At 43.4% G+C, this 27725-nt stretch overlaps 1 protein-coding gene and 1 non-coding gene across 2 annotated transcripts; one reads left to right on the top strand and one right to left on the bottom strand.

The window, feature by feature from the left end:
- The first annotated feature begins 11638 nt into the window (after nucleotides 1-11638).
- trnaa-ggc lies at nucleotides 11639-11711 on the top strand. Its single transcript has one exon. It is a non-coding gene; the product is annotated as a tRNA-Ala (tRNA).
- A 9221-nt stretch (nucleotides 11712-20932) lies between these two features.
- Nucleotides 20933-22328, bottom strand: lratd2 (LRAT domain containing 2). The gene has a single exon (XM_007903455.2). The coding sequence runs from the start codon at nucleotides 21885-21887 to the stop codon at nucleotides 20991-20993; it is 897 nt and encodes a 298-aa protein (XP_007901646.2). The 5' UTR covers nucleotides 21888-22328; the 3' UTR covers nucleotides 20933-20990.
- Between the last annotated feature and the right edge of the window lie 5397 nt (nucleotides 22329-27725).

The following is a 27725-nucleotide window of genomic DNA, read 5'->3' as shown; positions in this document are numbered from 1 at the left end:
ACAGAGCCATGAAGGTTGAGGTGAGAGGAGACACAATGGATGAGGATAAAGTGGTCAACGGTGTTGAAGGTAGCAGAGAGGGAGGATGAGGAGGCAGAGGGAACCCTGGTTGCAGATGGACAGAATGTCATTTGTCACTTTGACCAGGGCTGTTTCTGTGCTGTGGGAGGCACGGAGACCTGATTGGAGGGCTTTGTGAAGGGAGTGGCGGGAGAGGAAGGAGTGAAGCCAGGAAGCAACTACTCGTTCCAGGACCTTGGAGAGGAAAGGAAGGTTGGAGATGGGGTGGTAGTTTAGGTGTAGAGATGAGTCTAAGGAGGGTTTTTTAAGGATAGGAGTGATGGCGGCGGTTTTAATTGGGTGGGAACAGTACCAGTGGACAGGGAGAGGTCCATAAAAGCAACAATGCTCAGTTTCACCTCACAACAAAACATTGTGGGTTGGATGCCTCCTCGCAAGAGGCATAAGCGTTTTTCACCACACTGAATAGCTCCCTCCCCACCCTCCATTGGATCACCAGGTTTGGTCCCCCTTCCCCACCTCCACATACTGTTCATGAGATTAGATATCCTCCTCACTAGACTAACAAAAGTTGGACACATTCTCTCTCCCGAGTCTGTCATTACTTTTACAAATATTTAGACTAGCGAGCAAAAAGTTAAAAGGCACATATATATCTCTGCTACATTTTGTCGAAGTACCATCCAAGTTATTTCTCATTTCAATAATGGAAATGCAATATTAATCAAGATATTCACCATCCAGAACATTTTAGTCAGCTAGCAAATTGCAAGCATTGCAAAAACAAACAGACCATGAACATGTTGAAGTTTACAGAAAATGTCCTCTGTAGAAGTTGTGTTCCAAGTGTAGTTCCAATCCCGTCATAACATTTCTTGGCAAATTAGATTTGTGTTTATAAGGATTAAAGTGCTTGAAAGTGTTGGAATTGCAGCTGATGTAAAAGCTGTATTTTCTTAACGCAAAGTTCAGTGCTTTGCTGACAACTGCTGAAAGTGACCAGTTGTGAAAAGTGCACTTGTTAAGCCTCCAGTTTCAAATGAATATTCCAGGATTGATATTTTATCGACTGATCTCGCCCACAAAATATACAATCAATTCACTTTACAGTATATTCGCTGAAGCACTTTGAGACGTCATCTGTTGACCTCAAGGTCCTCACCTATAAATCTGTTCAAGCCCCAGCTCCTCCCTACCTATCCCAAGTGTCCGCTCTCTCCTTTCACTCAACTCATCCCTCTCTATGCCACCATCAGTGGCTGAGCCTTTAGCAGCTATGCCCCAAATTCTGGAACTCCCTCCCTTTACTCCACCATCTCAACCACTCTCTATCTATCTTTAAATCCTGCCAAAAATCTACACCTTCAACTTTGCCTACAGTCATCTCACCCTTTCTTGCTTCTCATTTGACCCCCATCCTTATGAAGTGCACCAAGGTGGTATCCAACTTGAAAGGCACTGCATAAATGGAAGTTGTTTGTAAATAAAAATAGACACTGGATTCTTGGCCTGAAATTCCAGCTAGTCTTTGCCTGTGAGACCATTTTGTATGAAAAATCTTAAATCCAGTCTTAATCCAATGCTAGTCTTCCAGAATTCTTTAAAATTAACTAATAATAATAATAATCCTTGCATTTGATATAGCGCTTTTCACGTCTTCTAGACGTCTCAAAGCGCTTCACAGAATATACTGTAAAGTGAATTGACTGTATATTTGTGGGCGAAACGTGGCAGCCAATTGCGCACAGCAGTGTCCCACAAACAGTCGTGGATTGAAAATGACCAATTTATTATTGTTTTGGAGGGATTATTATTAGGCGTGCGGAGTAAGGAAACTTGCCCAAGGTTTCGCCCTGCTGGGAATTGACCCCAGGTGTCTCACTTGCAAGGCGAGTGCTCTAACCACTGAGCTACAGGACTCAATAATTAAGGGATGTCACTCTTAATATTTCACTGGCTTACAATCACTTCAACATAGTTTTCAGTTTTGTCAAGAGACCCCCCCAGAACTCTAGTAAGAAGTTATGTGGCACAGCATCCCTCAAAATCTCCAAGTTGTTTTTGAAGACAGATGTGATATGATCTTGTAAAGCAGTGATGGTATTGGGAATAGTGAGTAAATACATTGTGTCCAACAAAAAAGCTAAAAGCAAAGTAAACATAATAAATATATAACATGATAGCTGTTCTTTTACTTGGGCAGCTCTACTTAATATTGGATTTTGTCTTTTTATGGTAAATACAATTTTAAAATCTACTTAAAAGAGATTTCAGTTGGACGTGTCATTATCAGGGGTTGCTGGTGTGACATTTATGATCAAAATGAATCATATTGGAGACCAATGAGACTGTATTTTTTTAAAAAGAGGGACATATATCAGCCAGGTTATATTTTCATATCCCAGTGTGTTAGCTTTATACCTCTATTTTAACAGCTGCAAAATATCCACTATCTAAGTCAGGTTATTCTTATGTTTTGAGGTTTCTTCATAAAATTAGCTCTGCTCAGGTTTCAAAGTTTTTTTTGTAAAATTGCACAGTTACGTCACTTCCAACCTATTTTGAAAAGAACAATGTGTTAACAGCAATTTTTAAATTAAATATTAAGTTCTAAATCGTGGCCTCCAGTATGACATTGGAGTAGAAGGACAATTTGCTGAGGTGAGGATGGAGCAATAGGTTTTGATGCAGTTCAGCCAAATCTGGTGATGGATCAATAGACTAGATTTGTGCCGGGTGTAGCACCCATCGGTAACTTGAGGGAGTGGAGGTGGTGTTGTACTAGGGGGAATTGCAAGAGTTGGAAGCCATTTGGGAGGGGATGCGGGCAAGGGTATTGAGGATAACAGAGAGGGAGTTGTGGAGGAGAGTGACCAAGGAGGCGCAGAGAGTCAATGGAAAGGGAGTGGGGATGATTTTTTCAAGGGACAGTTGGAGATAGAAGTGGGTTGGGTGACAGGGAGAGGGATGGAAGAGTTAAGGGAGATGAAGTTATAGTCCGAGATGGCTTTATTGGTGATGGTGATGCCTGATACGGTGAGGCCCCAAGTAATCACCAGGTCAAGGGGGTGACCATAGATGTGTGTGGGGAAGTAAATGTAGAGGGAAGGTTGGGAGAGGAAAGGAGAGAGGAGAAGTCAGCAGGGGTGGAACAAGGAGTGAAGTGGAGATTAATGTCAGTTGCTTAAAATGAGGAGGCGTTCAGAACAAAGGCAGAAGAAAGAGAGGAGGGTGGAGAGGAAAGTGCAGGAGGGAGAGGATAGATGATGAGAATGTTAAGGGAAAGATTTGGAGGGAATGATAAAGAGTGAGTTGCTCGAAGGAGGGGAAAGATCCGGAGGAGTAAAGGGAAAGACCCATTGAAGACCTGGAGATAAGAGCCACATCACTGCCACGAGGGTTGGTTCATGAGGTATAATGGAAAGTGCATTTATACCCAGGTGAAACTTGCTCAAACTATTTGCTATTGTGTAGTGTAGAACTCTTGGCTGCAAAGTTCGGTTAAGCATGCATTTACATGTCGGTGACCCTTGCTCAAACTATTTGCCATTGTGTGCCGAAGAACTCTTGGCTACCAAGTTTAGTGAGGCAGTCCACTTCCACCGAGTCTTAACTAGTCTTAACCTGTAAGACAATTGTGCCTTAAAATTCACGATTGCATAGAATTATAAGAAATCTGTAAATCCAGTCTTATTGTGGAAGCCGTTTCCTTTTTCTGAACAGTAGAAAACATGCTTCCAAATTAATATTGAAATTTAAGAATTTTCCAAAATCTTATACTTTCTCCCAGTTTTTCCTGTATATGTGGGATATACGGTTTACACTCCACAAAATATTGGTTTCACACTCCACTTTAAAGTATATCCTGTGAAGCATTTTGAGACATCCTTCCGATCTGTAAGGCGTGATATCAGATAAAAACATTATTAAAACGAAATGATCTAAAACTAAGACTAGGTAACATTTTAGGACTCTGCACAGATACCCCTTGCTTGACACCTATTCATTAGAAGTTTCTGGTGAAGTATTATAAAAAAAAGTTGGTTTAAAAGGGAGAAGATGAAAGAAAATGTAAAGGGTGCCGTTTGCTCTGCGTTTGTCAAAGAGGTCCATAATTTAAGTCCATAATCACAAAGCAGGTTTATCACAAAATTTGGAGCAACATTTGAGAACCCCAGTTCACAAATCCAAAGTCAGCAAAGTCAGAAGGAATTCCGGAGAGTGAATGTGAAACATCATGGAACAGTATGAGAGCTTTTTTTTCAGACTTTGTCTGACTCGGGATTGATGAACTTCACAAACAAAAAGTTGCAATTAATGTAATGGATCCAGTTTGTTATTGTGTCAAATTACACCCTTTCTTCTCTTTAAACCGAGAATTACCTGGTAAAACTGTATTATAATTTGAGACATTGACAAACTAGATCCATTACATTAATTGCAACTTCTGGTTTATGAAGTTCATGAATCTGAAGTCAGGCAAAGACTGAAAAAAAAGCTATCACACTGTTCTATGGTGTTTCATTCTTGTCCTTCGGAATTCTTTCTCGACTTTGCTGACTTGGGATTTGTGAATTGGGATTTGGATATTAGCTGCAAATTTTGTGATAAACCTGCTTTGTGATTATGGACTTAAATTATGGACCTCTTTGACAAATGCAGAATAAATGTCATGATTTACGTTTTCTTTCATTTTATTATTACTCATTCAAAAATAATGGTTAACAAAAAATACAAGCGTACCCAAAGATAATGTGGGTATTTACCTTGAGCAAAGTCTTCTATTAAATAAGTCTGCAATATCACTGTTACTCTAGGATGAAAATAAATGCCCTTTTTTCTTCCAACAAGGATAGTCGGTTACAGAGCAACCTTGAAGTTTCAGCCCTCAAAACTCTAAGCACTGTGATATAACAGCCATACTAGAGAAAAAAAATCAGATCTAATGTTATTTTGGCACTTACAAGCTACTTGAAGACTCTGTCCAATCGCCTGCGAATACGAAAATAGCATGATATCTGTCTTTTCTTTAGTGTCAAGCAAGTGTCTGTTATTTTATCTCACACTGGAGATTGTAGCTATCTCTAGACTGAGTGACCTGTTTCATCCCTTCAACAAAGACGGTACCCAAGCCAAAATGTATGGAAGACCTCTATCTCTTTCATTTCATCTCAGCAATTCACAGTGTATTTTATTTCCATGATATGGTGAAGTGAAAAGGAAGTTGGACCTGACATCTATAGTTTGCCCGAGTCAGGCTAGAAGCTCTAGAGAGTTGGATAGGAAAGTTTGAAAGAGTTTAGTGCCAGATTACCCTACAGTTTCAGAATTAAGAATTGTTTCATAATTATGAGCACATTTCGGTCCCAAAGTGTTTATAGTAGTTCTAAGGTCCTAAGGTTTTACTACATAGAACTTGCTTTAGGTACTGCTATAGAGCAACGCTTCCAAAAAGCCATAAGGAAGACAAACATTAAGTGCTGCTGATTTTACTGAACTGGGATAAAGTTCAATCACATAAATTTGTTTAGATAGTAATAAGCACCAATCTTAAATGGGGTATTATGAAACAGACTGAAAATATTTTGCTAATCTTTAGCAACAACACAATGATATTATTCATTTTGAAAAGTATGTCTGCATTGCATAAACACCATTGTGCCTTTTGTGGTATAAAATGAAAGCTTGATTCTGCTGTGGCTCTCACACTGCCGCAGACTGCATTTCACACTTCAATGGGATGTCCAAAAAAGAAGCAGGAGTGCGGAATCATGAATGCCAACATACTATGTACACACAGCATTGTTTAGGAACCTAGAGTCACTCCAAGTCTAAGACCTTGGCAATACTTGCATCCTTCTCAGCAATGGAAACAGGCAGAATTCAACGTATTGGATTTGGATCATTCTCCAGTAACTAATTTGCACTTTGCTTCTGTTAACATACTGAAAGTGTAACTCACCACAAAACATTTTTTGCCCCTGAAGTATATGCCTCTATTTCTCATGCTGTACTGGGCAAACCTGCACTGAAGTTATCTCCTGAGGCCAAAGCAAACCTGGGTGTTAATGTGGATATACAATTAAAAAGTGGATTTTTGTCTTCGGCTTACAGTGACATGCCATTTGCTAGTTTCACTCCAATCATTATCCTGCTTCTGGCTGTCTTGAAACAAATGTTTTATACCAGTTTCTTATTTGATTAAATAACTTGTTGCACTTACTTTTTTCATTTCAGAAACAGGGAATACACAGCAACAGACTTCTAGCTGGAGTACAGATGGTAGTTTACAGCTTGAAAGAACAAATCATGGGGCTAACGTACTTAAGAGGCAATGGGGTCTAATATGTGGAGATTTCTACCAGGATTCCTTAATAAGGAAAAGGCAAAATACTGCCTTCATAATTATGAGAACATCGACCTGAAACATGAATTCACTTTCCTCTCTCCATAGAAGCTGCCTGACCTGCTGAGTGTTCCCAGTGAGTTTTTTTATTTCCTAGTAAGGAGCCTGAATGGAGATGACACCAACTAGAAAGCTGTTCTGAATGTAGTTGCATCTTAGCCGGCTTGCATTGAATCAATGTAACTTCCTCTTTTCTTATTAAAGAGTTCCAGTGGATGGATAATAGAGTAAGCCATCATGATCCCAAATCTTAGATTGAATGATGTAGAAATTCTGCTTTACAAAGTAAATGGAAACCAAATTGCCAGATCCAGTTTGTATTTAGATATACAGTACTATGCTTGTATTGTGTTCTTCCTGTTTAAATTTCAAAGGTATTACTACTTGTACAAAATGCACATTCACTACACCTTAAAACAGTGGTGGCCAACCTCTTTTGTTGGCTAACGCAGGTGAAAAATAAATGTTTCCTGATTGAATATTTTGTTACTTCTATGATTACTTTGATGGCCAACCAAAAATGTTGGCCACCACTGCTTTACAATACAGTATATGAAGCGTTTTAAGATGTCCTTCTGTGAAAGGCTCCATAACAAATTCAAGGATTATTATTATGTTATCCATGATAACGCTTGCTGATAGTTGTAAGACCTGAGCCTGTTTGGAGGAGGGGGGCATTGCTCCAAATATTGTTGACTGGAGAGCCTAGTCCAGGAGTTACTGTGTAAAATGAATTGATGCTTAGAATGTGGGACTGGGACTTCTGAATGAGGTATCCGAAGATTTAAACCATGTCAGCAACTTGATAAGCCCTACTTCATTTCTTGAGCAGGGTTAAACGATTTACTGGATGTGAATGTTTGTTTCTCTTTAAATAGTAATTGGATTCAGGTTGTAAGTATGTTGGCTAAGGCTTTATTTCTATTTCAGTTCTTCTTCATTGTCATTATGAAGTTGAATAGCAGTGGCCCTAAGGCTGTCACCTACTTGATTAAGCTGAGACCTGGTGCTTTAATTAGGTTTCAGTAATTAAACTGTGCAGATGGACTGTGAGCATTTACCCTGTTTATGCTAGTGGCCAGCTCCACTGAGCACTGCACATGTGTAAGACACTGAATGCATACGCAATGAGTTGGCATATGCAGAATGTTAAGAATGCATTTTCTGTACGTTTTCGGTGTTAGATAGTGGGAATGGGAGGTGGGAGAAACAGCAGATGAAATCTGCCACTGCCTAGTCTGTGAAACTAAGTTCAAGAGTCCATTCTCTGTTTATACTTGAAACACATTGCAGATCTGGCAAGAGTTGAATAGGCTAGTTCACCAGTTTGCAAGTCCTATTGTTACTCTGTCCATTTAAAATTGTAAATGGAAAAGAAACTTCAGACTGAATGCAATCTATTTATACCAGTTGTGAATGAGAGTCTGGGACTGAAGTGTGAAAAATCATGGACCAGCACTATGGATGGATTGAATCTTTGGGGGTGGAATCCTACTGGTGGTAAAGTTAATCACCTCAGCGGTGTGTTCTTTCTCTCCCATTGTACGTGCTACCACCTGTCTTGATTTTTTCAAAACCTTCCTCCCTGTTCTCCTCAGCTCTACCACTCATAAAATCCAATTAATTCAAAACTCCACCACCTGGATCCTTACCCATACCAAACTCTTCACAACCATCACCCCAGACCTCGCCAGGCTCCACTGACTCCCTCCTGCAAAATGGATCAATTTCAAGATCCTCACACTCACATACAAATCACTTCTTGCCCTAGCACCTCCCTAGTTGCCCAACATGCTTACACCCCACTCCACTAACGTCCCCTTTGCTCAGCTGGCTCCAGCCACCTGCACGTCTTTAATCCTCTCTGATCCACCACAGGCAGCTGTGCTTTCAGCTACTCTGCCCCGAGACTCTGGAAATCTCTGCCTGAATCCCTCTGTCTTGCCCCCTCCTTGCCCATCATCAGATCACACCGGACGACTTTGCTCTTCAACCTTGCCTATCATGATAACCTCCCCTCTTTCTCTGGCTCAGTGTCAAGCTCTGCCGCTGTCCAGCACTCCGAGACACTATCCTGTTTGAAGAGCATCAAATGAAATCAAATTGTTGTTGTATTTCATCCCCACCTTCAATATCTGAGAAATAGGTGAGAAATTAAAATAGCATTTCTGGATTCACAGTAAACTCCTGGGAACCGCTTTGAGGCATCTTAGGAGTGTGATAAAGCGATACATCAAAGGTAAGGATTATTGGTAGAGATTGTTGCTTTTAACAAATTTAAGGTTGTAACCCATGTACCATCTTTGAAAATTCCATCCCCTATTTCAAAATAGGGGATGGAACAATATCCAGTTTTACAGCCAAAAAAGACCACATGAAAGGCTCCCAGAACAAGCCAGGTGAACATAACCTTTACTCTACTCTGCTCCAACATTGCCTTAACCCTCAGAAGAGCACCTTGTCATCTGTTGTGTTTCACTGAATAAAGCTGCCAATTTGTGATGAATTCTTGGGTAGTTTTGAGCACTGTATCTGAGTTCACCAGAAACTGGCCAAACCTATGTTAATCGGGTCTTTGAGAGTGAGAGAGGGAGAGAAAGAAAAAGTGCGAGATGGAGAGGCAGAGGGAGGAAGATGGCTGAGAAAGAAGGAGTGCGAGAAGGTGAAAGAAGTTGACTTTTCATCCCATGAATCTAGACTTATTTCAATCTAGCTATCAGAACTGAAAGTACAGTCCTCTCAATCCCCTTAAAGTTCTGCTGCTATAAATTCATGATATACTTCAGTCAAGACACCGAGCATCAGCACATAAAAAATATAGTTTGTGTTCTCTTTATGGAAATAACGTATTTGGATCCTTTCTCACCCGAATTGTTTTGGGAATTTTGCTACACACGTTTACACTACTTTTGGCAGATTTAGGAATACATTATCCCTTGTGGTGCCAATGCATTAAAATTGGACCCTTCTCTTTCCGCAGATATCTGGAAGGATGAGATTAAATCAGCTGAAGGGCCTTCTTCATCTGAACAGCTTTTGTGATCTATTTACATTCATTTTGAATCTGGGTCACAAGTTGACATGGTCTGACCTGCTGTGTGCAATTGGCTGCTGTGTTTCGCCCACAAAATACACAGTCAATCTACTTTACAGTATATTCTGTGAAGCGCATTGAGACAGCTCAACGACATGATAAGGCGCTATATCGCATGCAAGGATTATTATTATTACAATATGTGAGTGAAAGCTTTTTAAAGCAGAGAAACTACAAACAAAAAGACTGGTAAATTATAATTTAAAAATAAATTGTTTAATATATACAAATAAGGAATACAACAAAATAAAATGAAGGTACGCTTAGCAATAGTAACGTTTTTTAAATAATTATAGTTAAAATTGCACGTTTTGTGCTTACTTCAACAGACTTTGAATAATAAAGTAGTAGTTATTCTTGAATATCTTTATTGCTTCAATATTTGTTTTGTTATCGGTGCCACATTATCTCAGCTGAAAATATACAACTTTTGGTATGGGTAGCACCCAGTGACAGAAGATTATCAAAGACAGTCGCAACTCGAAGATTTGTTTTGAGTCAGCCAGTTGTCTGACACATGCAAAAAACTATCTCCATGCTGAAGAATATCCATCCATCCAGAGTTCATTCAACATCTGACAAAGACAAATTTAAGTGCTCACTCAGTGGATAAACCCACAGCTCAGGCACCCGTAGCAAACTATTGAGTGATGTTTCCACCATTCAAAAATACGGAGTTCTGCAGCATCTGCTTTACCTCTCTGCATACCAGTCAAGGTGGATTCCAGGCTCTAGATATATGAACATATTTTCACAAACCTGGAATTGAGGTAACACCTTCCAATGTACATCTACTTTCAGAGTGATGGCTGCAAAACATAACCTGCACTGGCACTTGCTATACTCAAAAAGAGATGAGAACAACATAGTGCCCTTCGCCCCTTCTCAACACAGTCCCGAAGGTCAGTGCCAAGCTAAAGTTGGTGTCCACCACAATCGACAGATATGATCGACAATTGAGATGTATGCCCCTTGTATCCTCCAATTGCTACCATCAATGTCCTCTCTTGAACCGCAATACCATACTTGAGGGCACACATGATCAAGGCCCATTAAGTATCCCAGTGTTCAAGATGCTACGTGCAGCACACAAGATCCCCAAGTGAGTTGGCCAATAGCACAACATCATTTAAGGGTTAAATCTGTATGCTTTGCTGTTCCACACACATTTTGTACAATTGGCTGGTGGCCACATGTGGTTCATGCTGACTGTACTCACCACATATTATCAAATGAATACCACACAGACGCAGCACTTGCTCAATTGTTGATTGCATCTCCACAGCTGAATTTCTTTGAATTCCACTCCAGCCTTAAATAGGCACCGGCCTTGTTTAAAAATGATCACTAAACANTTTTTTTGTGTTTGTGGAACAAGCACTGCAATGGGTCAACTCATATGCAAATATACAATTGTGTCACTTGCATGTAACAGCAGTAAGAAAAACGCTAGTCTGACTGCTGTGACTTCTCAAGAATCAATACACAGCCTCTTTAATGGGGCAAAGCAGTACTACAGTAACATTTTGAAACCCATATTATATATATGTGTGTGTGTGTGTGCGTATGTGAATTTGTTGTTGTTGAATTTACCATTCTACATTTAATGGCCGATTCGTGGAAGATGTATCTCAAAATTTGTGATGCAATCGGCGCTGCACAACAGAGAATAACTTAGAAAGATAGAATCAGGAGTAGGCTATTCAGCCCCTCGAGCCTGTTCCACCATTTTATAATATCATGGCTGATCTGTACTTAAGGTCCAGTTCCCGCCCTTGCCCCATATCCCTTAATACCTTGACCTAACTTCATTGCTTCACTGGTTCCATTTAATTTGGCCAGTCATTCTGCATAATTGAAAATAAATTTTGAATATTCTAATTTGCTATAAAATTCAGCTTCTTTAGCTCTATAAATATATGAAACTACATCTTTTTTTTAAGAAAGGGGCCACGATTCTCAGAGTGCCTGCCTGTATTCTGCATTGGTCGTGCTAAGAAATAAGACCATATCCCAGTTGTGTTTGAAGAGTGTTAAAATAAAGACAGAACTTTAGATACAGTCGGCAGCTGTTTTCTGAATTGTAACTTTTTTCCCTGCTGAAGATTTATTGAAGGAGTCCTGTAGCTCAGTGGTTAGAGCACTCGCCTGGCAAGCAAGAGACCTGGGTTCAATTCCTGGGCAGGGCGAAACCTTGGGCAAGTTTCCTTTCTCCATACACCTGATAATAATCCGTCAAGAAAAAAACAATAATAAATTGGTCACTTCAATCCACGACTGTTTGTGGGACACTGCTGTGCATAATTGGCTACAGCATTTCGCCCACAATTATAGTCAATTCACTTTCCAGTATATTCTGTGAAGCGCTTTGAGACGTCCAGGACACGTGAAAAGCGCTATATCAAATGCAAGGATGATTATTATTATTATTATTATTCAATGGGTCTGTAAAGAACTGCTAGAAGTTAGAGTAGATTTGATGTGGTAAACTATTTATTCTGTCTGGTGTCTTTCAATACTTTGATGATCAAAGGTGCTGAAATAGGAGAACAAAGGAGATGAAATAATGGGTGATAGTAACATTATTATCAGAGAAAAAGAAATGGAGAGATTTTAAAAGTCAGCGAGCAACAAAAATCAACATGGTTCATAGTGACTGAATGCAACAAAATATAAAGGGATTGTTCAAAGGCAGAAGTCAAAGATATATCATAAGATATATAAAAGGGTGAAATTGGGAGCATTTCAGAAAGCATTCAACGTGATATCACATCGATATACTACAAAACCCTGCAAATATCATCCCATGAAAGCATTGAAGGACAGAAGAGAGAGGTCAATTTTGTCAACACAACATGGTGTTATGTTTTGCGTTTCACAGTGAAAATATCCAGAAGTGCTACTCATTGTGGAAACTCAAACAAGATGGGAAGTTGGGGGAAGTTGGTCACAGGTAGTTGATTGAAGGCATGGTCAAAGAGATAGACTTGTAGAAGAGTTTTGAAAACAAAGAGACAGTGTGACAGAGGGATTTGGGAGGGAGCTACAGAAAGCAGGGGCACATTGCTGAAGGCTTGACTGTGAGTAGTGAGAGTAAGGGTTGTGCAGCAGGCTGAAATTTAAATGGAGGCAGTGGGTGGGAGAGTAGGGCCGGAGGAGATTGCAGTCAGGAACTGAAGGTGAGGATGGGGATCTTCTAATCTAGGGGGACAGAGAGTGAAGTGTGTTACACTGCAGTCACGTAACCATACAATACAAAATTACATTTATATAGCTCGTTTCACGTCGCGAAGACATCTCAAGGATGAAATAAAATATATATATATATATAACCATGAGAGTGATGGGCACATAGAGCCTAGCGTGATAGTGGATTGGGAGTTCTGCAAAAGCTTGAGCTTGATATAGGAGAGGAATATAGGAAGAGGAGGCCATTCATCCCATTGAGCCTGTTCAACCAATTGGATGGAAATTAGGGACAGAAGCAAGCGATATTGTGGAAGAGGTGAATAGTGATCTTATTCAATCAGCAGGTGACAGGGTTTAGAGAGTTGAGGGTCAAACAAAACACCAAGGTGGCACAGTGGCTCCATGAAACAAAAAGCGATACACTGATGGGAAAGGAAAATGCTCAGGAAATGAGAGAGAATGAGGTCAGCAGAGAAATAATAAAAATTAATTCATTTAAAGTTTATAGTTTAAAGAATAAAACCAATACTGTAGTAATTAGCAGAGAAATAGAGAGGGGAAAAAATATACAAATATCAAACTGTATACTACTGTAACAAGCAGTAGAGAATAGAGGATGAGAAAATGTATAGCCTTTTTTAGTTCATGTTTTGGAGGGCAATAATAAGAATACTGTTTCCATTTTATAATCAGGAGAGGTTTGGAGAAAGCTGTTAATTATCCTCTGGGTAAAGAAAAACTTCCTGATGTCTGACCTAAATTTATCTGATCCTGTACCCTCTTGTTCTGCTGGATCAGTGCATCTGAAACTATTCTTAATAACAACAATAACAATCCTTGCATTTGATATGGCGCCTTATCATGTCGTTGAGACGTGTCTTCAGCTCCCCTCTCGACTCTCTTCCTCCTCCTCTCTCCCTCCCTTCCCTCCCCTCACCCTGACCATTTCCCCCCTGCTCGGGTCATGACCCAACTGTGCAGCGCCTTGGGACGTCCTCCTGACGTGAAAGGCGCTCTATAAATGGAATCTTGTTGTTGTTGTTGTTGTCAAAGCACTTCACAAAATATACTGTAAAGTGAATTGACTGGATATATTGTGGGGAGGAAAAATGCATGCTGCCTCTGCGAGGTCACTGGCAAAAATATCTCTGATGTAATGTTCTGAATTTAGTGTCTGAATCTCACATACCTCCATAAGATTTTCCACTTCAGCTCATATAACTAAATTATACAAGTCAGTGACTGGTGTTAGTGCAAAACTAACCAGGTGGTATCAATCCATATCACAAGTGCCTTAAAGTGCAAGAGTTCAGGCAGCCACAATACAAGTGGTTTATTGTGCAACAACCACTAATCATTCTCATGTGTTCTTTTTATAGAAAGTGGTGGAGTTAATAGTAGGTCTTTTCTAGATATTGGGTATGAGGGAGGAGGCAAAAATGCATGCTAGCTCTGAGAGGTCATCGGCAAAAATACCTCTGGTGTAAACAGTTTTCCCCAGAGAATCCCCCGCATATCATTGCAAGTTTGCAAGATTTCAGCTCTAATAAAACATGGGGTTCAAGTGGGGACCACGTTAGAGTTTCATGCACCTGCTTGTGCAGCTCTCGTATGTGGGCTTCCATGAAGAAAATATTGTTCACATTGAAGACATGTTTTCCACCAGTCACTCAGCAGTGATGCAGGACAAACACTTATACTCAGTTTAAGTTTTAAAAAAAGGTTTTGACTGTGTTTCAGGTGGGTATAATAATAATGCTTGCATTTGATACAGGGGGGAAATGACATTGTTTCAATGTCTCAAAGCGCTTTATGCAAAATCCTGTAAAGTTGTGTGGCCTGCACTAAATTCTATGCCCCCATCACATCAGTTCTAGCCAGGCTCCTCCAGCTCCCTATCACCGAACGGATTGATTCAAGATCCTCACACTCGTCTTCAAATCCCTTCATGCCCTGGTACCTCCCTACCTCTCCAACCTGCTTACCCCACAGCCTACAACCAACTGCCTTTGCTCAATTGGCTCCGGCCTTCAGCATGTCCCTCTTGTCCTCTGAACCACTGTGCTTTTAGATACCACACTCCGAAACACTAAAACACTCTTCCTCCATCCCTACGGTCTACAGCCTATGGTCATCTGCATCCAACCAACACCCCCCCACCCACCGGCTCAGCGTCATACTCCGACACTGTCAAACGCTCTGGGATACTGCACTATATGAGGGGTGCTGTATAAATACAAGTTGTTATATCTTGTGGGGGAGAGATTGCAGAGTGAACAGCATAGTGATGTGACACAAAGTGACTCACAGCTGCTTTTTTATACAAAAAAGCATGTGAAAATTTAATTTCAATTTTGGAAGAAAATCATGTTTGAATCCTATTATTAATACAACAACAAAATGACATTTGTATAGCGCCTGTCACGTCGGGAGTATGTCCCAAGGCACTGGACGGTCAGCGTTTTGGACCCGGGTTGGGGGTCGGGATCGGGGAGGGTGGAGGGCAGTTGGAGAAGGAGGGTGATCGAAGGTATGGTCGAAAACCTGCAGTTCACAAGGAGCAGGTGGATTATGAGAATTTAAACTATTCCTTTTCCAAAGGGAAGAAACAAAAATAGTTCAGTGGAAGATTAAATCACAGAGTACAAAGCACCAGTATAATCAGAGTATATGTTAAATAGTTCCTTTTACATTGTTATAGCAGTTTATCAGGGAAAAAGACTAATGTGTGAAGATAATTTAGTCTTTTTGCTTAGATTTATTTAGTAAAACTTTAAATAAAACATTAAATGAATCAATTGGTGTCCCATAATGGTCGGGGTTAATTCAACAGATCACAGATATAAAATAGACTTAATAAATCAAGGTTATTTAAGTCTTGTGAACGTCTCTTCATGTTTTTGCAAGAATTCCGAGCGTGAAGTGTGCAGATGGAGCGTCTGTGAGATCAGTGTATCTGGATAATGGCAGTGTAAGGGTGGAATGTAATGTGGTAATAATAGTAAAAGGTTGGAGTGAATGACTTAATAGCAGTTTATGATCAGGAAATATGTATTCATAGCAGTGCGAGGCTGGAGCGCCCAAGTTAATGACATTGTGAGGTTGCAACACATTAATGGTAATGTGAGCATTGACTGATTATTTTAGTTGTATATTTTCCTCCAATTTCCCCCTCTTTGGTGTCTGAGTTTATGCAATGCATGGTTTAAACATTCATATCTGTTATGCTACAAGCCCCAAAAATTATTCTGTTTAGATATATTTAAAAACAGTTAATTCAAATCTGTAAATAGAATCTAAATTTAATCAACAACTCTTGGGAAATCATTTTTCTTTCTTGATAAAAGTCTCAAAAGTAGCAAACCTAAATCAATCTCATATGTGCCTAGTTTTATTGCATAAATTGTACATGAATTTACTGAAGTAGTTTACAACTGATGGGCTACAGAGGAACTGTCTCAAAGCTGCGCCAATAAGATCGAAAATGCACTGTTTGCAAACTGCCTTCCAGTTGCAAATTGTGACTTCCAGCTTGTGAAGTTTGCAAGCTTCACAAACTTATTATTTGTGATTCCCGAACAATGTCCGATTAATGAAAAAAATTGTCAAGCCAAATACCAGCTGTTTCCCCTCAATGTTTTGCTCACAGACAGCTTTTTTTGTGAAACATGAATTTTTTGAAGTTATTGGATTGTATTTGCTAATCTCACCATGAATCTCACAATCCATTGTTCGCAAACTGGAAGTTGAGGTTTGCAACTCCCATCTAGTTTGTGAATATTGTGTTTTAGACTTCAATCACAGTCCTCCCTGGGTCATGCACTATTTCCCAGTCAATAATAATAATTGTAATCCTTGCATTTGATATAGCGCCTTTTTGCATCTTTGAGATGTCTCAAAGAGCTTCACAGAATATACTGTAAAGTGAATTGACTATATATTTTGTGGGCAGAACGCGATAGCCAATTGCGCACAGCAGTGACCCACAAACAGTAGTGGATTGAGAAACCAATTTTATTAATTTTTTTAAGGAATTATTATCCCCGGAAAAGTGATCCGCCGATCGACCAATAACCGGGTTCCTACTTACTGGTAGGTAAACAGAGGGCTGTGGAATAAGGAGACTTGACCAACATTTCGCCCTGCTGGGAATCAAACCCAGGTCTCTCGCTTGCGAGGTGAGTGCTCTAACAACAACAACAACAAAATTACATTTATAGAGCGCCTTTCACGTTGGAAGGACGTCCCAAAGCACTGAACAGACAGGTGTCAGTGCCTGAGCATGGGGGAGGGGTGTCACAGGGGTAAGGGAAGGCAGAGAGGTGAGAGGGCGACCAAAGGCACGATCGAAGAAAAGAGTCTTGAGACCGGCGTTGAAGGAGGCAAGGGAGGAAGCGAGGCGAGCTAACCATTGAGCTACAGGACTCCAATCAAGAAGGCAAACAGCGAAGCAAATGTTCACCGGGCATCTCAAAGCAGTACTCCTGTACTTCTGAAGAAGGATAGGCAAAACTCATGGTTGAATTGACTTTTCATTCAACTTGTTCCAACACCTACTATATATTTTTTGGGCACTTCCAATGGTAACAGCCAAAATATGATGATCGCTGGAAACCTGTTGTATCACATTACCACCTGCTTTTTTACCAAAGAAAACAACTCTTGGAAATCCAAGTCACCTGTGTCTTACAACACAGTACTAGCATTTGCACTTATTCAAAGGATGAGAGACAAGGACAGAAAACATCTAAGGAGCATAAGCCCAGAAAAAGGACATGGGGGGAGAAGAGAAGTGAATGAGCATTCTTGAACTTATTTCTGTAATGAATAAAATGCCTGTTGAATAATATGAAGAAATATTTGACCAAATAAAACCACAGTGGAGGGCATTACAGGAGTCCTGTAGCGTATTGGTTTGCGTGCTATCCTAAGCAAGCGGGAGGACCCGGGCTCGATTCCCAGGCAAGGCGAAACCTTAGGCAAGTTTCCTTACTCTACAGACCTCTGTATACCAAACAGTAAATAGGAACCCAGTTGTTAGTCAATTGGCAGATCGCTTTTCCGGGGGTAATAATGCCACTTTCCAAAAAAAAAATGTGGTCACTCAATCCACGACTGTTTATGGGACACTGCTGTGCGCAATTGGCTGCCGCATTCGCCCACAAATATACAGTCACTTCACTTTACAGTGTGTTCTGTGAAGCGCTTTGGGACGTCCTCCCGACGTGAAAAGCGCTATATCAAATGCAAGGATTATTATTATTATTACAGGAGTCCTGTAGCGTATTGGTTTGCGTGCTATCCTAAGCAAGCGGGAGGACCCGGGCTCGATTCCCAGGCAAGCCGAAACCTTAGGCAAGTTTCCTTACTCTACAGACCTCTGTATACCAAACAGTAAATAGGAACCCAGTTGTTAGTCGATTGGCAGATCGCTTTTCCGGGGGTAATAATGCCACTTTCCAAAAAAAAAATGTGGTCACTCAATCCACGACTGTTTATGGGACACTGCTGTGCGCTGCTGCATTTTGCCCACAAAATATAGTTAATTCACTTTACAGTATATTCTGTGAAGTGCTTTGAAATGTCTCAACAAAGTGATAAGGGTCTACAACAAATGCAAGGGGATTATTATTATTATTACTGTCAATGCCACTGAGCCACACCAGAGTGGGAGATGAACAAAAGGCCTCTAAACAGTCAGCATGTCCCTTGCTAGCATCAAATCACTCATGCTGTGAGTTAGTGAAGTTCATTTCAACAAGGTAACTATGTTTGTTTGTTAATTAAGGCATAGGCTCAGTGAGCAGTCTGCACAGGAGTTGATAAATGTCTATTGCTTGCAGATACTGAGATAATTTAGTCTCTACATTTATTCAGCAACGAGCCACCTTTTTGGATTTGCTTCTTGAGGCTATCCCAATAACACTGGATGCTGAGAACACAAATGGGTGACACATCACCTGCTTGCACCACATCACTCATGCCCAAGAGCTATGAAGTTAATTTCAATAAAGCAGTTATGTGTTTACTTTTTAGGCCAGGATGCTTGTTGAATTAATTAAGGATACCGACAACATATTTGTTTTAACACTACTGTAATTCCACTGCAATATACACATTCAGGAATATTGTTCAAAGAGTGACAATTTGAAGGCAAGCTTAAAATCCAAATGTCAAATGTTTTTGTTTTGCTCTGAGTAGCTTAACTGCCTTTTTTTTTTACACTTTTTTTTGTGTGACGGCACTTTCCTTTTATTCATCTGCTAATTTAAGAAGTCTCACACTGGTCCCTGCCTCCATAGGGCTTTACTTTTATGTGGTCGTGGAGCAGACTGTGGGTTGCAGAATCCTTTAGCCTATGCAGCAATTTTATGAATCATGATGCTACTCTTGACTGAAAGGAGTGGCAGCTGCCAGTTTGAAACAGAAGTCTCAAATCACCACAGTTGCGTCTCAATCTAACTACATAAAAAGTGCAACCAAGAGTTCCACAGTGCTCAGGAGCACAGCCCTGAATTCTCACACTCAGAGGAATCCCTCAAATTCACGTCTCATCTTTTCTCTAGCTCACGATAAGAGTCTCACGACTACACTTGAATGTCCACTCAAGAAATTTTGCAAAAGGGATGTCACAACCAAGATTTTCTAATTCATATTCAAGTCACATTAAAACTCCAAGCTTGTGATTTTGTGTTCTAAGGGAGGAGAGAAGAACTGAGAATGGGATTTGCTTCATTCTCTACATTTTCCATGCATATTTAATTAGTATATTAGAAGAAGCCCAGGTTTCTTTTCATGAACTACGTTTAAGACTTTGGACTAGTGTGGCTTTTAGTCTAGTAAAATCAGGTACTAGGGTTTGTTAGATAAAAGTAAGCCAATACTGATAGCAACTCCACTTCCATTGGTTAAATAAATACACCTGCATGGATAACCCCATGGAAAATCAGGTAATGCAATATCTTTTATTACATTTGTTTTCGGTCAATCGAGTGTTTTCTAAAGACATTATCTATACAACTTTGTGCATCGCTGATCTTCAACTTAACTTTTCAGGAAACATTTCAAGCACACAAATTAAGGCAGGCAAAACAATACACAGTAATTCATTAACTTACTGCTGACAATGCACAATTAAAAATAGTTATAAAAATATCTTAAATTCAGTTTTAATAAGATGTGCAAGAAGTATGGACAATCTGATAAAATGTACTTCAGTAAATCCGAGGTGGTGCATCGATAGTAACTAACAATTCCCTTTAAAGCCATCCTATTCCTAACAACATTAGATCAACTGAGGATTCAGACCAACCTTAAGAAGGGAGGAGAGTGAGAGAGAGAGAGAGAGAGAAACCAAGAGGGACAGAACTTAAAAAGTAAGAACGTGTTAAAACATGACCCACGTATGCAAATCATGATTCCTCTTAACTCAAATAAACAGTGAGGGAAGGGTCCGTTTCGTGACTAAACACTGGACATTTCAAGTCTTTCCTGTCACCACTGAGCCATGTGAAGCCATTGAATTCCCATTACCCCAACACAGCATCCACCCTCTTCCTGTTTATTACCGCGATCTGTCTTCGGATCAACGTAATCACTTCGAGAGAGAAAAAAAAACCCCCTCATCATTCGTCGTGTTTATTAAACTTTTGCCCTTCATTTTGAAGGAACTGTGATCACTGAAAGCGATCCTCTCTCTCCGGAAGAGAAGTTCATTTGGTATTTTCGATGACAGCGATTTTTTTAAAATTAAAATCTCGACTATTACACAGAGAGAACGAGAGAGAGAGAGAGCAAATGCACAGCTTTTGTGGAGAGAGGTCACACGTCTGATGGCCGTGTGCGCCCTGTGGTTCAGATGGACACAGTCTCTGATATTCGCGACGTTATCAATCGTTCGGCTTAAACCCACACCCCGGAGTGTGCGGGTGTCGGGTCGGGTCGGGTCGGGTCCACACCCCGACCCTCGGGGAGTAGGTGGGAGGTGTTGTGAGAGGTATCGGTTATGCAAGTTTTCACTTTAGTGCGATCCTTTCACACTTAAACTCCGTCAGCGGCGGAGCTGAGAGGGTCACACAGCAAAGCGACCGCACGTCGCGATCGTCCTTCGTCGCCTCAGCCCCCGGAGCCTCAAGAGTTCAACGAGCTTCGATCCCCCTCGGAGACTGTGTGTGTGAGTGAGTGAGTGTGTGTGAGTGAGTGAGTGTGTGTGGGGGGTGTGTGTGTGTGGGGGGGTGTGTGTGTGGGGGGGGGGGGGAGAGGATGGCAATTAATTCCCCATCAATCTGAATTGCGATCAGTCCTCTCCTGCTCCACCTGCAGATGAGCCGCCAGCTCCTGCATCACAGCCATTTTCCCTATCAGATCGTTCCTCCTCTTTTCCATGATCAGGTCCTCCAGGCTCTGAAACTCCAGCGTGTGGCTGGTCCTGTCGGGCAGGTGGACCTTCAGCCTGTAGGGCTGCTTCCCGATCCTGATCTCCCCGCCGATCTTGAACTCCCTCCGGCCGCACCTGCACCAGGCGGCGAAGCACTCCGAGTTCCTCCAGCTCAGCCCCTCCTCCCTCACCCCCACCTGCTCCGTGGCGTTTTGCACCACCGTCTCCGCGGGGAGGGGTTTGTACCGGTACAGGTCGCTCACGATCCGACCCCTCCGGCCCCGACCGGCGTCGGTCATGAAGTCGTTCCTGATCTCAGCTTTGTACAGATGCACCACTTGGAAGTCGCCCACGTACACCGCCCAGTGCGGGTACTGGTTCCTGCCCACAAACTCCACCAGGTCCCCAGCCTTGCACTTGCTGAGCAGGGTCTCCGGGGAGCAGGTGCCGCCGCCGCCGCCCCCTCCTCCTCCCCCGTCCACCCCTCCGCCGCCCCTCGAGCTCCTCTCGTACACGCACTGGTCCCTGTAGTAGACCGAGCACTCCACCTCGTTCCCGGGGTCGGGGCTCTCCTCCTGCCCCCCCCCACCCGCCGCCCGCTTGTCGCCGCCGCTCACGGCCACCACCGCCTCCTCCAGCTCCTCGTCGTCCACCGAGAAGATGTAGGAGACGCCGATCCGCGGCTCGTCGTCCTTGTCCGTCCCCGCGGGCTCGGCCGTCGGCACTTCCTCGTAGCTCAGACGCGTGAGTCTCTCCACCTGGTTCCCCATAGCCAGTGCGGGGAGGGGGGCAGATCGCATTGAAGAAGGACAGCCCGACCCCGGGGGAAGTGAGTCAGACCCGACTGTCCCGGGCCGGGCCCCGGGCCCGGGGGCACAGACACTTGTTAGACAACCAGACAGACTCCGAGACACCGCCAGCGATCAGCAGCACTGCACTACACCACTCCACTCCACTCCGTGCTGTGCTGTGCTGTGTGTGACCCGCTGCTCCCCCTCTCTCTCTCTCTCTAACTGCTCGCAGCAACAGGGCGCTTCACACCGGCCTCCACCCGAGCCGCTCCCCGTCTGGCTCCAAAAGTTACTTCCAAGGTATCTACACACGATAATACACCACCGGCGGCCAAGTTTCTTTCTCGCTGCTTCGGTAAACGGTGGTTCGGTGTCTCCGCCCGGGTGTAGTTTCTGACACAGGTGCACACACACAGGTACACACACACAGGTGCACACAGCACACAAACACACAGCACACAAACACACAGCACACACAGGTACACACAGCACACACAGGTACACACAGGTACACACAGCACACACAGGTGCACACAGCACACAAACACACAGCACACAAACACACAGGTACACACAGCACACAGGTGCACACACACACAGGTACACACACAGCACACAAACACTCAGAGGTACACAGAGCTCAGCACAAGCGTTTGTTTGCAGATCGCAGGGGTCTGCTCCTCCCCGCCAGCCCTGCCCTGCAGTTCAGTACACTCCTGTGTGTGTGAGTGTGTGTGTGTGTGTGGAGGGGGGGGGGGGGGTGGGGAATCGAAGTGTTCCTGGTGAATGAAAGCGGAAACGTGACTCATCTCACTTCACCCAGACTCAGGTTCCCTCCTCCTCCTCCTCCTCCTGATCCCTCTGGAAACGTATAGGTTGAGCTGGTGGGAACGCCAGGGTCTGGTGCGGTCTGACAGCCTGGAGTCGGCAGCCTTCACCCTCCTCGGTCTCCTCCCTCTAATCACATACAGCACTTTCATTCACCCTTCAGGCACAAACCCAGCAGGACTCCTGCGAAAGGCAACCTTCCTCATAGTTTCCCTTTCATTCTTTATCCAAACAAAACCATGAGGAAGGCAGATCATTTGGATGGAAGAGACACACACACACACACACACACACACACTTAAAGAGAGGCAGACAAACAATGTTAAAAAAACTTAATATTCCTAAAAACTTGGTTTTGAGAAAAAAATGACAACCTGCAAAGAAAATCGTGTCCTTTTCTACTAGTTTTGAAAATTAGGCAGGAAATAAACTGGTCGTTTTTAGTCAAGGAGCCGGTAAACAGTGCACGAGACAATGCTATAAATAATTATAGGAACCTTGCATTTCACATCGTACCTTGTCCTGTTGTCAACGTGTCTCAAAGCATTCCACAGGATTTATTGTTAAAAGTGTTGTGACTGTGTATTTTGCAGGCAACACACAGCAACCAACTTGCACACAGCAACCAACTTGCACACAGCAACCAACTTATGCACAGCAATGTGGCATGAACAGCCTTGAAGTGAGTGACCAATTTTATTTTGGGGGTTTGTTGGCTAGGATATCAGGAGAAACTCTCTTCACTTTTTGAATAGTCCTAAGGGATCTTTACTGTCTGTCCACCTGAGCAGGCAACAACAACAAGAAGATTAAATTTGTATAGCACCTATCATGTCAGGAGGACGTCCCAAGGCGCTGGACAGTGTACAGCATTTCAGACCCAAGCTGGGGTCGGGAGGGGAAGGGGGGTGGCTGATGACATGGTCGAAGAGGAGGGTTTTGAGGCGGGACTTGAAGGAGGCTAAGGGGGGGGCGAGGTGGAGTGATTGGGGGATCGAGTTTCAGAGGTTGGGGGCAGAGTGGCTGAAGGCTCTCCTGCCAATGGTGGGACGGGTGGGTCGGGGGACGTGAAGCAGCCCAAAGCCGTCTGAGCGGAGGGAACGGGCGGGTTGGTAGGGGGTTAGGAGGTCACAGAGATAGGGTGGGGCGAGGCCATAGAGGGCTTTGTATGTGAGGACCAGGATTTTGAACTGGATCCTCTGAAGGATAGGGAGCCAATGGAGATGGGGTCACAGAGTTTGGTGCGGGAGAGGACATGGGCTGCAGAGTTCTGGATTATCAGACAAAACCTCAGTTAATATCTCATCAAAAGGACAGCACCCACCCAGTACTGCACTGAATGTCAGTCTAGACTATAAGATCAAAGTCCAACATGGGCTCAGATGCACAATCTTCTGACTCAATAGGTGGGACTGCTGCTGACTGAGCCAGGCTGACACCTGGAAATGTGATATATCTGCATTTGTGAAGACTTTGATAAATTACTTTGAAAGTTGAAATAATTCCAAGCCATGCCAAATGGCGTTTCAGTGCCTGTTATGGAATGCAGTTTAATGACATTCTGAACATCTGTGATCAGGGCTCCCTCTGCCTCCTTGTCCTCCTCCATCTCTCTGCCGCCTTGGACACTGTCGACCACTCCATCCTCATACACCGCCTCTCTGTTTTACTCAATCTTCGCGGATCTGCCCTTGCCTGGTTCGATTCCTATCTCTTTCACCTTCTACACTTTGTTGCCTCTAACGGTTTCTCCTCCAGCCCCCTCGCTGTCACATCTGGTGTCCCCCAGGGCTCTGTCCTTGGCCCTCTCATTAATATCTACAAGCTTCCCCTTGGTGACATCATCCACAGACATGGGGTCAACTTCCACACTTTCTTCAGCTCAACGTGCGAAAAACACTTTCTTCAGCTCAACGTGCGAAAAACCGAGGCCCTCCTGATTGGCTCGCGTCAGCGCCTCCGCACCTCAGGCGCCGACACCATCAGCATCCAAGGCTGCACTCTCCACCTCTCAAAGCCAGTCAGGAACCTCGGCGTTTTGTTCGACCCTGAGCTGTCCTTTCTCCCTCACATCCGCACCACAACTGGCACCGCCTTCCATCACCTCCGGAAAATCGCCAGACTACGGCACTACCTCACCCCTCACGCTGCTGAAACCCTGGTCCACGCCTTTGTCACCTCAAGGCTGGACTATGGGAACTCTCTCCTCGCCGGCCTTCCCGGCACCTCCCTCCACAAGCTGCAGGTCATTCAGAACTCTGCAGCTCGTGTACTGTCCCACACCAGACTTCGGGACCACATCACACCCACCCTCGCTCGCCTCCACTGGCTCCCCATCCCCCAGAGGATTGATTTCAAGATCCTCATCCTCACCTATAAGGCCATCCATGGCCTCGCTCCCTCCTACCTCTCTGACCTACTATCCCCCTACCTACCTGCCCGTACTCTCCGTTCCTCTGGCTCCGGTCTGCTCCACGTCCCCCGCCCCAACCGCCCTACCATCGGTGGCCGGGCCTTCAGCCTCTCAGCCCCGAGGCTCTGGAACTCTATCCCCCAGTGCCTTCGCCTTGCTTCCTCCCTCTCCTCCTTCAAGGCCTTTCTCTTTGACCGAGCCTTCAGTTCCCCTCTCGACTCTCTTCCCCCTCCTCGCTCCCTCCCTTCCCTCCCCTCACCCTGGCCATTTCCCCCCTCCTCGCTCCCTCCCTTCCCTTCCCCTGACCATTTCCCCCTGCTCGGGTCCTGACCCAACTGTGCAGCGCCTTGGGACGTCCTCCTGATGTGAAAGGCGCTTTATAAATGGAATCTTGTTGTTGTTGTTGGTGTATGCAGATGATACCCAACTCTATCTTTCTGCCTCCACCCTCAACTCCAGGACCACTGCTGTCCTGACAGACTGCCTGTCGGACATCAAGTCCTGGATGAGGGCAAATTTCCTGCAGCTGAATATGAACAAGACTGAGGCCCTCCTGATTGACTCGCGCCAGCGCCTCAGCACCTCAGGCTCCGGCAACATCAACCTCCATGGTTGCACACTACAGCTCACCAAGTCAGTCAGGAACCGAGGTGTCTTGTACGACCCTCAACTGTCTTTTCTCCCCCATATTCAAGCCATGACCCGCTCTGCCTTCCCTCACCTTTGTAACATCGCCTGACTCTGTCACTATCCCACCCCTCAGGCCTCTGAAACTCTTGTTCATGCCTTCATCACCTCCAGGCTCGACTATGCAAATGCCCTGCTTGTCGGCCTTCCCAACTCCTCCCTCCACAGGCTGCAGATAATCCAGAACTCTGCAGCCCGTGTCCTCTCCCGCTCCAAACCCGTGACCTCATCTCCCCCACTCTCGCCCGACTCCAATGGTTCCCTATCCTTCAGAGGATCCAGTTCAATATCCTGGTCCTCACATACAAAGCCCTCCATGGCCTCGCCCCACCCTATCTCTGCGACCTCCTAACCCCCTACCAACCCGCCCACTCCCTCCGCTCAGCCGGCTCCGGCCTGCTCCACATCCCCCGACCCACCCACCCGCCCCACCATTGGTGGGAGAGCCTTCAGCCACTCTGCCCCCAACCTCTGGAATTCCATCCCCCAGTCACTCCACCTCGCCCCCTCTTTAGCCTCCTTCAAGTCCAACCTCAAGACCTTCCTCTTCGACCATTCCATCGGCCACCCCCCTCCCTCTCCCCTCCCTTCCCCCCCAACCCCAGCTCGTGTCTGAAATGCTATACTCTGTCCAACGCCTTGGACGTCCTCCTGATGTGAAAGGCACTATACAAATGTAATCTTGTTGTCTTGTTGTAGTCAAGTTATTTAAATTACGTTTAGGTGTGAAGCTTAGATATATAAAAGATGTTATCAAAGACATGCACTTTTGATGATTTTTTTCCATCCTTATTTTCTGGTCTAACAAAAATTATGTTTAATAACAGAAAAGTGAACTGAGCATAATTAGCTTTTAAAAATGTGCCTGTTCAAGTGGGTGATAACAATCACATGACACAATTCTAAAAGAGAAGCGAGTTTTTCCTGGTCTCGGTCGACAATCCATCAGATAAAATCGATCATTCACTTTGTTTGCAGGACATTGCTGGGCCCAAAGTGTCTGCCACGGTCACCAACATTACAGGAAAATCCTGTGAAATATTTTGAGTCGTTCTCCTTATGTGAAGGGTATTATATCAAATGCATGGATGATCATTTATTTTATTGTTATACTCTCTGGAATCAGGTTAGCAGAGTGCATCCTGAGAGAGAGCACATTGCATTTCAGATGTGGGGAAATTTCCATATGGAGGCGGCATACATATGTTTGGTATGGATAATCTTAAGCATGGTGATCGATTTCCACATGACTCAAATAATCAACAAAATGCAACTGTTAAGAGCACCATTAAGAGTTAACTTCAGAGCAATCAGAGTTTACAGATTCTAAACCCAAATTGATTCTGAACTGAGTTAATTCATCAAATGCCTGAATTTCAATTAATTCAGACACTTGACTTCAGATTATCTATTTTTTCAAAAAATTACCTGCTGAAGGACAGAACCTCCTTCACAAGCGCACTATACAGTGATTTAAACTTCCCTGTTGCCATTACTCTATGATTGCAAATAAGGGTACATTTTCAAGTCTTTAAATATACAGTATATAGAGTTACACTGAGTAATAATGTATGGAAATAGGCCATTTGGCCAATTGCTCGATGATGGTGTTTAAACTCCACATGAGCCCCAACTTTTTCTCTTCTCAAATATACTTTCTATTCCCTTTTCCCTCATGCGTGCATCAAGTTTTCTTTCAAATACATAGAATGCTATTTGTTTCAAACACCGCTTCTGAAAATATATTTTCAGAAAATTAAGCTTTTAAACCAGGAGAACCTACGAATGTCTTAAGAGAGCATTTCCTCATGTTATCAAAGGGCCAGTCAAAAGGATCAAAAGCTAACGCATCACTACCATGCTCAGAGCACTCCTCTGTCCCCAGTGAGAGTGTTGGGAGCACAAATACAAATCCAGCT

This window comes from Callorhinchus milii, unplaced genomic scaffold, assembly GCF_018977255.1.
Source record: "Callorhinchus milii isolate IMCB2004 unplaced genomic scaffold, IMCB_Cmil_1.0 Scaffold2, whole genome shotgun sequence".
Classification (NCBI taxonomy): Eukaryota; Metazoa; Chordata; class Chondrichthyes; order Chimaeriformes; family Callorhinchidae; genus Callorhinchus; species Callorhinchus milii.
The sequence above is the reverse complement of the archived record's forward strand: the minus strand, read 5'-3'. Positions and strand labels throughout refer to the sequence as shown.